This window comes from Miscanthus floridulus, chromosome 13 (genome assembly GCF_019320115.1).
Source record: "Miscanthus floridulus cultivar M001 chromosome 13, ASM1932011v1, whole genome shotgun sequence".
NCBI classification, from domain to species: Eukaryota; Viridiplantae; Streptophyta; class Magnoliopsida; order Poales; family Poaceae; genus Miscanthus; species Miscanthus floridulus.
In genome coordinates this window covers 14,925,468-14,939,527 of record NC_089592.1, presented here as the reverse complement: position 1 = coordinate 14,939,527, position 14,060 = coordinate 14,925,468, and the positions used below count along the sequence as shown (strand labels likewise).

General features: G+C 47.4%; 1 protein-coding gene and 1 pseudogene across 1 annotated transcript; one reads left to right on the top strand and one right to left on the bottom strand.

Annotated features, from left to right (window-relative positions):
- Positions 1-2: 2 nt before the first annotated feature.
- On the bottom strand, positions 3-4,592 carry LOC136499498 (general transcription and DNA repair factor IIH subunit TFB1-1-like; annotated as a pseudogene).
- A 201-nt stretch (positions 4,593-4,793) lies between these two features.
- On the top strand, positions 4,794-5,994 carry LOC136502284 (uncharacterized). The gene is made up of 2 exons (XM_066497736.1): positions 4,794-5,015; positions 5,300-5,994. Exons 1-2 carry the CDS (start codon positions 4,848-4,850, stop codon positions 5,942-5,944), a joined length of 813 nt encoding a protein of 270 aa, XP_066353833.1. The 5' UTR covers positions 4,794-4,847; the 3' UTR covers positions 5,945-5,994.
- The last annotated feature ends 8,066 nt before the right edge of the window (positions 5,995-14,060 follow it).

Below are 14,060 nucleotides of genomic sequence, written 5' to 3'. Positions count from 1 at the left end.
ATTTAATATGTGAAGTGGCTCCCTTCAAGAACAACAGCTGCATGACGGTTCAGGTCCTGAGACAGCGTCCTCCTCGCCAACTCACTGTCAGCATCGACTGTCTCTTTGTTACCATCACGGTGAATCCCATGGTCCTGAGTGTCCAAACACATAATGATTGAGCAGTAATTTTAACATAGGATGAGCACTTCATTGTCAACAGCAAGCAAATATGCTCAATATGAGAAAGTCTAGAGACCACATTTGTCTTACAAATATAAGAAGATAATAGTAGAAAAAAATCATACCGGAAGATGAATGTAATCATCTCCAGTGTCTGCCTCCATGTCTAATGTTGGATCGACTCGTTTTATCTGCAACCAACAATTGAGTCACTTGAAAGAAATGGCACCAACACATGGTAACAAAAAATGAATTACAACAGCAATCATTGCTAAAACTAAACCTTCATCTTTGCCTCCTTGGCCAGTATATCATCATTCTTCAGGAAGATAGCCAATTCCTCATCTCCAGCAGCCTCAGCTGTTGCTGCTGCAGTGTTTTTTGTCCTAACTAGATACTCGGCTCTACAGTATTTTTCCCAAAATCGGGTTTCTGACATCTATCCTCAGAAAATATAATAAAATGAGAAGATTATGACAGAATACAGCAGAATATATAGAGCATAATGAGAAATCAGCAATCGACCATACAGAAACAGTAATAACACTAGGAAAATTTTATGCCTGAATTTTCTACAGTTCATTTTAAGATATTGATAATATAAATAGGTCTTACCTTTTTTGGAACAAAATCTAAATATGCTCTACGGACAGCAGGCTTTTTCTGCAAAAATCTGTAAAATGAAAGGATATATGGCGTTAACAAGTTGGAAGAAGTATATCTTCAAGACTTTACATATCAATTCATTGCAAAGTTCAGATATACAATCATGGAATTCCAGAACTTGCTTCCGTGAATAATATATGCCTCAGGTATATGGAGTATTCTTGGGAAACAGGACCCAGCGCAGATAGGATTCCAAGCAATGAAGATGGATTTTGCTAGCTATGGACTAATCCTAACCTGACTGGCTAGGGTGGAAGCATAATTTTCAGTGTTCCTGCTCAATATTACCTTTGATCGCATCAAATTCACATGCACACAATGGAAATTATATTTTCAAGATATAAAAAATAGCTTAGACCCTGTCTGGTAGGGTTCCTCCCCGACTCCGACTCCGGCTCCGGCTCCTTCAGAGGAGCCCTACCAAAGTAGTTTTAGTAGAGGAGACGTTTGGAGCCGTTTTTTAGTGTAAAAAGGAGGAGCCCTGCCAAACCACGCCCTTAATAAAGGATCACGGCATCATGCATGAAAGCTACTAAGGAAACAAAGAAGGTATAGGGCTTGCTACACATTCATATACAGATTCAAAAATCTTTGAAACCTTTTACTAACAAAATGTTCAGAAACTCCATAACTCACAAAATGACGTAATTTTCATTTTACAGCATAGTATAGAAATTTTGCAATTATAACAATTCAGGAAATAGAAACAATTGATGTTACCAAGCACTACATAGGTATTAGTTCATGATAAAGAAGCAGAGTGGAAAGGCGGACCTGATGTATCATCTCAGGTGTGATCTGGAAAGTAACTTTGTTTGTCTGAAATGCTCAACATAGAAATAATAAAAAAAAGTTAACTACCATCAGTCATCAGCAAATTCAGTGTCTTAGAATAGAACATAAGAAATAACACTTATCAATACTCTGGTACAGAATTATGGTCTACAGCTACAACAATAGTATTCCAGTGACATACCCGACCATCAGTTGTTGGCTTAATATCTACTAGCGCATTCTTGAAACCTGGCCTTTGTTTTGATCTTTTATTTGCTTCATCTTCAAGTAAGTTCTGCAAAGATCGTAAGGAAATAATGGATCAAGTGAAGAAACATAAAGTGCACAGCTAAAATTTACTAATCAAGTAACAATATACAGGATAAGTGAGTTTTACCTTTCTTGTTGCCCAAAATTCAGATTCTTGCAGAATATTTCCAAGAACAAACTTCTTATGTAATTTCTGCAATTCGCTGTAAAGGGAAATGTTAAATCAACAAAACTGAGAAACATAAGACATTTTGACTTTTGTTGCATATGATAGTTTGCAGTTTTTTTTTTTTTTGCCATGTTTTTTCTAAGAAATCTATGGACTTTCAAAATCCATACATGTAGCATGTTCCTGAATGGGAACAATTAATAACAGTGGTCAAAGAGATTAAAATGATAAAATCAATGGTATAATTAAAAAACAAAACAGAAAACACCATCAGAATTATATGAGAACAGATAGAAGAAAAACTTTGTGCTTCGTTTTAATCCTTTAGGTGTAACACTATACCAGTCATTTCCACTATGGCATCCATACTACCACAGCCAGCTTTCTGATATGACACCATTTGCAACAAAGCTCACCAAAATGAATAATAGAGACTGGTACAAGGTGATGCTCTAAAACTTTCTTTATCTACAAGAGCATAGGGAAAACCAAATCTATGTTTACAAAAGAAAAATCTTAAAGATCACTAATCAACCAAACATCATCTCAAAGAATGTAAATAAGCTCCACAAATTCTAGCAGATTAAATTTGGCCCATATGAACTATCATCAGAACTTCATATTTCTGTGACCAAAAGAAATAGTCTGGATATATCAAATAATCACATTACCTGTCTTCTCGCAACAGTTTCACCCGTCTCTCCACTTCAGCAGCACTGAGTTGTTCCAGAGCAGCAGAAGCAACTGAGTTTTTCAGGAGTCACAGTTGGTCTAGGAGGCACTATCCCTTGATGTTTGCCTAAAACCCTAGCTGCAAGGAGGATGTATTAAGTTATGGATGCATCTTATTGGGTAATAGATGCACGAAACTCAATATGGTAGCTTTCATGTGAGTCAGTGCCATAGCGAACTTGGCACAGCAAATAACCCTTAATCCAGAATTTTATTATATTCCTTATAAAATGGTCACTGTTATGTTATAGTGATCTATCTTATCTTATGTAGCAAGCCAAATGCTAGGTCTGGCTGGAATGAGGTACCTAGTCAAATTCTTATATTGCAAGTAACTGGCATAGGAGATAAGTTTATGCAAGAAACAGCTAAGTACTTCACGTTACTTTCATTTCATGCCTACATTAGATATAAAAGGGCGTACCCAGTGCAGAGAGCTCCCGCTCTGTGCGGGGTCTGGGGAAGGGTGTCAGTGGCAAGCCTTACCCTCGCCTGTGCAATGCGAGGAGACTGCGACTCGAACCCGGGACCTTCCGGTCACAGGCAGTAAGACTCTACCGCTTGCACCAAACCCGCCCTTCCATGCCTACATTAGATATCTTACAAAGAAAATATTTAACTGTTCTGTTGGCATCGACTAACTACAAATGAACATTACCTACAAAGTCGCGAGATAGGTCACGGTTACCAACATTGTCAAACTCAAATATGTAGCCTCCAGCCTGAGAAAAAAAAATATATGCATCTCATACTACCTTGAAAACAATTAGAAATAAGGCAGAGAAAATGCTATAAATTGCTCAAACCTTGTCTTCTTTTGAAAGGTTCAATAATGCTGCTTTGTTACCCTCTACTTTGTTGAACTTGTGACCTGGAGCACAGGCAACAAACCCAGCTGTTTCAGTATGCATGAAACACTATCACAGCTTAAATTGTTGTCTTGAGTCTAGTGATCATTTATCTGAGGTTAAATAGTTTAGAATGACCCTGCAGTAGATATGTTATAGGTATGTGAAGATAAGTTCCATAGTTAGTTAGGTATATTTAACAAGCTTTAAGCCAAATCACCAGCATAACAACAGAACTTTGATGGAGGAAAGTAAGTGCATACCTTTGATGGTCCGGAAATCAACATTGAACTTCATTGCCGACCGTGGATCATTAGGGGTGAAGGTGAACCTATCATCGTTCTGTAATTAGAAAAACAACGAACTGATCATATTTGGACACAACAGGGTATTTCTGAGCAAGGAAACGAAGCCAGACGCAAATGCAAATGGCACTAAAATTGAACAGCAAACTAAATGGTGACCATCCATACATGAAAAATGCTCAAATTAGCTCATCCCTCCGCATCCGAACCTCCAGGATGCAGAGGGCAACCCACAAAGCTACCCCTGCCCCGTGGCTCGGATTTGCTACCGCCGATGAGCACAAACCCGCGCGCGCCTCCACCTCCACCGATCCAATCAGCGGCTAGTCTCCACCAGTCCCTCGATTCAATATTTGCCGCGGGCCCCAGAAGCCGCCGACCAAAACCCCCGCCCGCAACAGCGGCGCACCCCGGAGCCTGCTAGCGAACCGTGCGCGCGCGCCGGGAGGAGAGGGAGGGGAGGGAGAGCCGCGCGGAGTGGGAGGGAAGGGGAGGGGAGGGGAGGAGGGTGGCACGCACCATGCGGAGGATGCCTGGGGTGCCGGGGTCCTTGATCGTGGTCTTGTACTTGGCACCGATCGTCATGGACCCCATCGCCACAACCGCCGCCGCGGTGGCTCGCCTCGCGGTCTCGCTCGCCGGCGTCGGAGCAAAGCCGAAGGTGCGGGGAAAAAGGGCTTAGGCAGCAAGCCTACAAGTAGAAGTAGGCTGCAGGCTAGTGTGATTTCGGCGCGATGGGCTGGGCCGTGGGCCCGCGATTCGGTCCAGGACGGCCCATTTAACGAAGGAGAAGTGGGCCGTCTTCCGTCCAGTCTCCAATGCTCTGCAGCTCCCTGTCTCCGTCGTCGTCTTCCTCCGTTCCTCGTCTCGTGTGATCGCATTCGCATCTCGGACATCGGTCGGAGACGGAGAGGGAGGTATATGGGAATGAAGAAGGAAGAGCTGGACTACGTGCTGGTGCCGCTGGGGCTGGCGGTGATGGCCGGGTACCACGCGTGGCTGCTCCTCCGCGTCCGCCGGCAGCCGGCGACCACCGTCATCGGCGTGAACGCCATCAACCGCCGCATCTGGGTTCGTCACATCATGGAGGTGGGATCCATTTCTTCTCCACGTCATATCGCGCGCTCTTAAACTTCGGATCATATGCATGGATGCATGCACCCACGCACAGTCCCACACGATCCATCCCATTTTTTCCCTGGCATGCATTTGCACCTTTTTTTTTTTGAGAAATTTTCCTGTTTCATGATTGCCAATCAATCAACCAAACGAACAAAAACCAAATTTTCAAGCCAAGAAGTGATGAAGTGGAGCAGAAATCCCAGGGTTGAGTTTATTGATCCTTGCAGTAATTTGCTTGGCTGAATTCGCAGGAGCCGTCCGGGAAGCACGCGGTGCTGGCGGTGCAGACGATCCGCAACAACATCATGGCGTCGACGCTGCTGGCGTCGACAGCCATCACCCTGAGCTCCCTGATCGCGGTCCTCATGTCCAGCGGCGGTGGAGGCGCCACCGCCGCCTCCAACAACAACAACAGCAGCAACGGCGGCCTCCTCCCGGGCGCGCCGCTGGTGGTGGGCGCGACGGGCGCGCCGGCGCTGTCAGCCAAGTTCTTCGCGATCCTGGTGTGCTTCCTGGTGGCGTTCCTCCTCAACGTGCAGTCCATCCGGTACTACAGCCACGCGAGCGTGCTCGTGAACGTGCCGCCGCCGGCGGCGGCGGCGGCGGCGCACCGGCACCGCTGCGGCCGGGCCGTCGGGTACGTCACGGACATGCTCAACCGCGGCAGCTACTTCTGGTCGCTCGGCGCGCGCGCGTTCTACTTCTCCTGCCCCGTCTTCCTCTGGCTCTTCGGGCCGATCCCGATGTTCGTGGCGTGCGTCGCGTTGGTCTGCGCGCTCTACTTCCTCGACGTGTGCAAGGACTGGGAGGAGGAAGGCGACGGCCATGGCCACTGTCATTGTATTAGTGATGACGAGAGGTCAAGACAAGGGAAGGATGCAGAGCAGCAAGTGTAGAGATGAATGTGCTAGCCTGCTAGTCATTTTAGGCTACAAGCAAATAATTTTTCGAGATATACTGGCTACTGATGAAGTGACACTTGAGAGTGAGTGGATCCGACACATAGGTTGCATATATATACATAGGAGTATAGGACCAGCTTGAAATACCACGGCTAGCAGAGACGGCGCGGGCGCTAAGAACCTGGAGCAAACTGCTTTTCAGCAATGCACGCCTGCAGCTATACATTGCAAATGAGGTCATTTTTAGGCTGGATGTTGCCCAAGAAAGCAGACGGCTATCAAAAGAAGAGAATATTCTACGGCAAGACCTCAAAATCAGGATATTGGGCTTAGCAGCGATTGAGAGGAGTAGGCAGGCGTCTAGACTGAACTTTATCAAGGCAGGAGACGCATGTACAAGATTCTTCCACCTGAAGATGGCAGCCAGGAAGAGAAGACAATACATACCTTCACTCAAAAAACAGGATGGCACCTTGGTGTGGGCTCACGATGAAAAACAACGGGTCCTCCAAGACTTTTTCCAAGACCTAATTGGAAAGAAGATACACAGAACACAGACCTTCCAATGGCCACAGCTGCAGCTAAATGCACTGGTCCAGCTACCTGGCCTCGAACTTGACAGGCCCTTCACAGAAAATGAGATTCAGCAGGCAATAAGAGATCTTCCCAGTGAGAAGGCGCCTGGCCCGGATGGTTTGACCAATGATTTTTACAAGCATTGCTGGGAAATCATCAAGCCGGATGTTCTCGCCGCTTTTCATGCTTTCTACATACAACACAATGGTGCTCTGGGACACCTTAACCGAGCACAGGTGGTGTTGCTCCCTAAGAAGGAAATTGCGACGGAGCCAAAGGATTTCAGACCGATAAGTCTCATCCACTCCTTTGCAAAGTTACTGACAAAGGTGATGACGAATAGATTGGCGATGTATATAGATAAGCTAACCTCTGTCTCTCAAAGTGCTTTCATTAAAAGGAGATGCATACAGGAAAACTTCTTGTATGTCAAGGGGCTCGCGCGGCACTACCACCGCACAAGAACACCTGCCTGCCTCATCAAACTCGACATAACCAAAGCATTTGACTCGGTATCATGGGAGTACCTGATTGAACTGCTTGCCAAAAGGGGATTTCCGACAAGATGGCTGGACTGGCTGGCAGCGATCCTCAGTACATCGTCCTCGGCAATACTACTCAATGGTTGCCCAGGTGACAACATCAGGCACCAAAGAGGTCTCAGGCAGGGTGATCCACTGTCACCCTACCTGTTCATATTGGCAATCGATGTACTTAATAACATCTTCGACATTGCCACGCAGCAAGGCTTCCTATCAAAACTAAAGATAGACATGCAAGCCTCCGAATATCGATGTATGCTGATGATGCGGTAATCTTCAGTAACCCAAGAAGACAGGACATTACCTGCATCATGGAGATCCTCAATGCTTTTGGTGCAGCCACTGGATTACAGATAAACATGCAAAAGAGCACCGTGGCACCGATTAGATGTGTGGACCTAGATATGGAACATATACTACAAGACTTCCCTAGACCAAGAGTGACTTTTCCAATGCAATACTTAGGACTGCCTCTCACACTTGGAAGGTTAAGAATGGTGCACCTGCAATACATCCAAGATAGAGCTAAAGATAGGGTGGCTGGCTGGCAAGGGCGACTGTTGAATGTTGCTGGCCGCAGGGAGTTGGTGCGCTCTGTGCTTAGCTCCCTGCCAGTTTACCTGCTGACAGCTATGAAGGTAACCAAAAATTCTTGAAAGAACTAGACAAACTTCGTAGAAGATTCTTGTGGGCCGGAGACAAGGAGCTAACTGGAAGGAAATGCAAGGTTGCATGGAACAAGGTATGTACACCAACAAACAACGGTGGTCTATAAGCCTGGGCGTTCGGGTTACCCGATTTTTTCGGGTCGGGTAATTCGGGTAATTCAAAATTCGGATAATAAAAATTGCTACCCAATATTACCCCCGAAAAAACAGTACCCGCAAATTCGGGTACCCGATAATTCGGGTTCGGGTTCGGGTATTACCCGATATACCCAAATTTACAGAAAACAACAAACTACACTAAATTTCAGTAGCGATCTATACATAATTTCAGCAGCAATTTGTATAGAATTTCAATAGCAATTTGTAGAGAATAATATATTACAGTCACTCATTCAAATAGAGAGAATTATATTCTAATAAAGTGATAAGTTAAATGGTTCAGCTAACAACAGATGATGAATACAAAGACAAAACAAATCTTTGGGTAGTTCGGGTAGTTTGGGTACCGGGGGATATTACCCGAATTACCCAAACTAATTTCGGGTAATCAAAATCGCTATCCGAATTTGGGATCGGGTACCTCGGGTTCGGGTAATTCGGGTCCGGGTTCGGGTAATTTGGGTACGGGTAATGGGTATCGGGTATTTTGCCCAGGCTTAGTGGTCTAGGCATCATCGAACTGGAAAGGTTCAGTCGTGCCCTGCGGCTTTGGTGGCTCTGGTTCTCGTGGGACGACACTGACAGACCCTGGAAAGGAATGGAGTTGCCGGTTGACAATAGTGACATTGCACTCTTCAATGTTTGCTACAAGTGTGGTCTTAGGAAATGAAAAAAAGGCTAAGTTCTGGTCATCTCGCTGGCTACATGGTCAAACACCTGCAATATTGTACCCGGCCTTGTTCAGGCATAGCAAGAGGAAGAACATAATAGTTTGTGATGCCCTGGACGATGAAAACTAGATCAGAGATGTCGACTACAGCATGACAGAGCGAGTGGTCGAGGAATTTATATCACTATGGACTTGCTTACAAGAAATCTCTGTCCAGTCGGCAAATGAGGATAGGATCAGCTGGCTACACACAGCGGATGGACAGTACACAGCAAGATCGGCATATAGAATGCAATTCCTTGGAATGTCCTCATCCATGACAGCTAAAATCACATGGAAAACAAAGGCGCCGCCAAAATGTCGATTCTTCACTTGGCTTATGCTACAAAACCGCGTTTGGACAGCTGCAAGGCTAATGCTTAGGCAATGGCCAAATGAATATTTCTGCCAACTCTATGTGAGGAACCTGGAGACGGTCTCACACCTCTTTCAAGAGTGTGGCTACTCGAGGAGTGTCTAGGACAAGGTGGGCTCCTAGATCTCGGCGGCTGCCCTAAGGCCGACACACTGGACACAGAGGGAAGATCTGAGACAATGGTATGCTGACATGGCCAACAGTGGAACAAGAGATGCAAGCGAAGGGGTATGCTCGATGATCATGCTGATAGCCTGGGAAATATGGAAGGAAAGGAACAATCGGGTGTTTCAAAGATCCTCCAGAACGCTGGAGCAAGTATTCAGAGCCATACAAGACGAAGCAAGGACGTAGATACGGGCCGGAAATAGAGGACTAGAAGAATTGTTGCCTTCACTGGAGCAGCCTCCTGTAGATGCTATAAACCCTATGTAAGATGTAACTCTAAAACGCAGGGGTGGCATGACTCTCACTGGGATGTGAAAGCCATGCAATTTGGCAATCCTTGTGCCAAACCTTTGTAAATAATATGCTCTTACCTTATCAATGAAAGCCGGTAACGGATCTTTCGAAAAAAAAAAGAAATACCAAACCAAATGCTTGATTTAATTTTTCTTTATTCGTTTATTGTCTTCCAATCTATCAGCAATGCAAAATAAGCTGTAAATGATCAGATATTACAATTGAAATTAACCATGTAAAAAATGAAAGATTTAGGCAGAATTATTGCAAATATCCATTTTTTTTAAAGGACAACGGCAGGACATCACCTACATTTAACACCACACACAAGTTCAATGCCGCTCTGGATGAAACTTTTTTAAAGGACAATGCCGCTCTGGGTTTTTTTTTGCAAACATCACCTACGTTTAACACCACACACAAGTCCAATCATGTTTTTTTTTTCTAGAGAACAAACATTATTGCAGATTGCACATAAAAAATGAAAGAATGAAATATCTTAGGGTCTACTGCATATAGATGTCCATAACGCTTATTATATATTTGGACTAGCTCTAGGTTGTGGAAGGAACAATAATGGTACGTATATTTGATTATAGTTGGCCATGGAGCCCGAGCCCGTCGGCCCAGCCCAAGGCCCATTTTTTTTGCTCGGCCCAAGCACGGCCCCGCACGGAGGCTAGCGGGCCCGAGCTGGCCCGGCCCGGAGGAGCAAGCCGTGCCTGGGCCTTACCCCAGGCACGTGGGCCGACACGGCCGGCCTGCTACAAAGCCGGCGGCCCGCTGGCGGCCCAGCCAGCCGGCCTGCTAAGAGCCAGCCCGCGCAGCCCCCTCCCCTCCCCTCCCCACGCCCGAACCCTATCGCCTCCTCCTAGCCTCCTCGCCTCCCCACGCGGTCGCCTCCCCACGCGGCCACCTCCCAGCCCCGGCGCCCACCTCCTCCTCGCCTCCCCACGCGGCCGCGGCGCACGCGCCGGCCTCGAGCACGCCGGCAGCCTCCCTCCTCCCCTAAGGCCCCCGCGCGGTGGCTGGCCTCGAGCCCCCATCCTCGAACCATAAATCCTCACCTCGCAGCTCGTGCTTCTCTCTCCCCTCTTCCTCGGCGCAGGGCGGCTCTCCCTCTCCCTCACCCCTAATCCTAGAGTCGGCGCCGCGGACGGACGCCCCCTTCCCCTCCCTCACGCCCACAGCGGCTCTCCCTCTCCCTCACCCCAAACCCTAGAGCCGACGCCACGGACGCCCGCCCCCTACCCTTCCCTCATGCCCGCGGCGGCTCACCCTCTCCCTCACCCTGAACCCTAGAGCTGGACCCGTGGATGCCTCCTCCCCTTTCCTCGTGTCGGGTGAGGCGAGCGAGAGCGGACGCAGGACCGGGAGTTCAGGATGTCTCCTCCCTCTCCTCGGCGTCCTCGGCTCCTTGCGCGACCTCTCCTCTCCTTGCAGCGCCGACGACCGAGCGCGGACGTCGACGCCCCCTGCCCCTCCTTCTCCTCGAGCGACGCCACTGCGGGAGCGAGCGCGCCGACCCCGAGCTCTGCCCCGACGCAGATCTGGCGGCCACCTCCTCCCCCAAGGCCACCTCCTCGCCTCCCCACGCGGCCGCGGCGCACGCTTCGGCCTCAAGCACGCCGGCAGCCGCCCTCCTCCCCCAAGGCCCCCGCGCGGTGGCTGGCCTCGAGCCCCCGCCACTCCTCCACGACCCCTGCGTACCGGCGACGGTGACCCTGCCTGCTCCCGGCGACTCAGTGGGCCTCGGGCTGGCACGGCCTGTGAAAATGGCCGTGCTTCTTGGGTCGGGCCGGCACGGAAATCGGTCCATAGGGCCGTGCCTGGGTCGAAGGCTAGGCCCGTGGCCCTGTGAGGCACGGCGTGCCGTGCCGGCCCATTGGCTATCGGGCCGTGCCAGACCGGACCGGGCCGGCCCGTTGGCCATCTATGTATTTGATGAAGCTTCTAGAATACATCTGCAATCATTTCAGTCATCAATTGCTCTTATAGAGCAAAACCTCACTGGCAATTTCTCTTGACTTGCAAGGTGTCCACCTCAGTAGTCCACTATCAGTTGCAATTAAAATTCACTAACACAAGCAACTATAATATCCACGTTAGCGAGACACATCGGCCCTGTTCACTTGTCTTATGAGCCGTACTGTTTCAGCGAAGGAACAATGTTTTTCTCTCGCAACAAATCAACGAACAGTACTTTCAGCCATGGCTTTTCAGCGAAATGAACAGGGCCATTATCCACTAACATACATTTAGCTGTCCACATCAGTGTGTTCCACGCTATCCACTAACATTAGTTTATAATAGTTAATCTCTTCGTAAGAATTGTATGAATAGTTAAATTTCATTCCAAATCAGTAGTTCCCATAGCAACGCGCTCTTATAAAGCAAAACCCTACTAACAATTTCTCTTTGTATGCAAGGTGTCCACCTCAGCACTCCACTATCACTTGCAATTAAAATTCACTAGCACAAACAATTATAATATACACATTAGCGACACACATCATCCACTAACATACATTTAGCTGTCCACATCAGTGTGCCACACTATCCACTAACATTAGTTTATACTCCCTCCGTCCATAAGTCTCCATCATCTAAAAAAACCCAAGAGTCTCCATCATATTAGATGGAGACCACGGGTTTGACTTCTCGTACGCGCTGCGCATTTGGTGCTCATTAGCTGCTCCTTGTCTGTATTTATTGCTTCTTGGCTGCACCTTGCCTTAAATGCAAATTGACGTTTTTTACTGCTCCTTGGCCATTGCGCCGAAGGCTAATACGATGGAGACTTATGGATGGAGGGAGTAATAGTTAATCTCTTCATAAGAATTGTATGAATAGTTAAATTTTATTCCAAAACAGTAGTTCTTAAATTTCATTTTAAATCAGTAGTTCCCACAGCAACACGTGGGGTGTTCTTCTAGTTAACTATATTCCACTCACCATGTTGGTACTTCTAACACTTAAAGAGCCATATAGTAGGTCATGGCATGGCAAATGTTTACAAACAAATGGCTCGAAGTTAATTAAAAGCCATGAGGTGACTTTGCTCACAATGTTATTACACTTGTGGGAAGGTAATTGCACATACTTAGGGCAGTCCCAATGGATGATTTCTAGACGTAGTTTCCAAGAGAGAAAGAGAGTAATTAATATTTACTTAGGGCAGTTCCAATGGATGATTTCTAGACGTAGTTTCCAAGAGAGAAAGAGAGTAATTAATATTTAGTAGAAACTACCCTTCCCCACCTATGGCTTCCATAGCAGTGCCCACACAAAGGATAACTTAAATGCAGCATAAAAAAGAGATGGATCAACTACGGCAACTATTCCTGTAGAACATACGCTGCCACATTTCTAATATTTGTAATTTTTAATATTTATTAATATCTATTTTCCAATGATATATTATTATGATCGGGAGGCCCACACTGGGAGTCCGAGTCCCACACTCTCCCCGTTCCCATTCCTGGCCGTCAGATTACGATCGGGAGGCCCACACTGGGCAGCGCACCAACTGGCCCCCATTCCTGGCCGTCAGATTACGATCGGGAGGCCCACACTGGGCAGCGCACCAACTGGCGCCGGCGCCGCCGCCGCCCCGCGGCCCCGCCGCCGGAGAGCGCTCCGTCTCCGGCGGCACACCGTCTCACGTTCGTCCCGCGCCGTCCTTTCCCCGACGGAAGCGGCTCCTTGGTCGCCAGTCGCCACGCGCTCGCCGTAGGAGCAGGAGCAGTGACTGCGGCCCGCCAGCCTCCGGATGGGTAGCTGTTATGCGCAACAACTGAAGGAGCGCGGAGGGAGACGGAGGAAGGGACCAACAGGAGGCGAGGGGAATCGGAGGCGGTACAGCTGATGAGTGGGCGAGTGCAATCTCTGCGTAGGTTTCCCATTCGTCTCCCTGAAAATAGTAGCTTCAAAATACTTCGGTTTCCTACTTTCCTTGCTGTATGGTGTAAGTTTGCTTGTACGACGTTTTTCTCTTGGTGGAGGATAGGGTTAGAGTCCTCGTTTTCTTTGTGAATTGTGAATTGTGATTGTGATGTTAAATGTTGATGCAACCACAACCTCATGATTAATACCGTTCTCTCACTCAAATAAACATCGTTAGAATTATGAGATTGGGCCAAACACTTTGTCCCTCGTTGCATAACTTCTTCTTCTTCTTCTTCTTCTTCTTTTTTTTTTTGGGGGGGGGGGGGGGGGGGGGGGGGGGGTTGGTTATGCAGCTACTCTGAATCTTGCGTTCTGTACTATTTCCGAGCAGAATATGCATGCTAAGAAGTAAAAATGGGGGTATCCTTGGGAAATTGGTTTCAAGGATCTTTATTGAAGACTTGGGCTGTGAAAATTGCAGAAATTGACAAAACGATACGGCCCCTAATAGGCCAGCAGACTTAATTTTATCAAAATATGCAGTGAACTGCGAACACTGTTCATATACGATGGCATTTGTAACCGACTTATTTCTCACAAGCAAAAGTGCAGTTACATATCTCTTGGGGCATCAAATGCTTGCCAATGAATGTATTGGCAGTGAGATCCTCCTTCCCTTCAGATCTTGACTCCACAGCTGCTTTTACTTTCTGTGCCGCACATCATGATA

What these genes read in the sequence shown, in the direction of transcription:
- LOC136502284 (XM_066497736.1), top strand. Translation starts at nt 4,848, where the DNA reads ATGGGAATGAAGAAGGAAGAGCTGGACTACGTGCTGGTGCCGCTGGGG. An exon ending in GGGTTCGTCACATCATGGAG is followed by an intron (nt 5,016 to 5,299) that starts GTGGGATCCATT and finishes CTGAATTCGCAG; the next exon opens with GAGCCGTCCGGGAAGCACGC.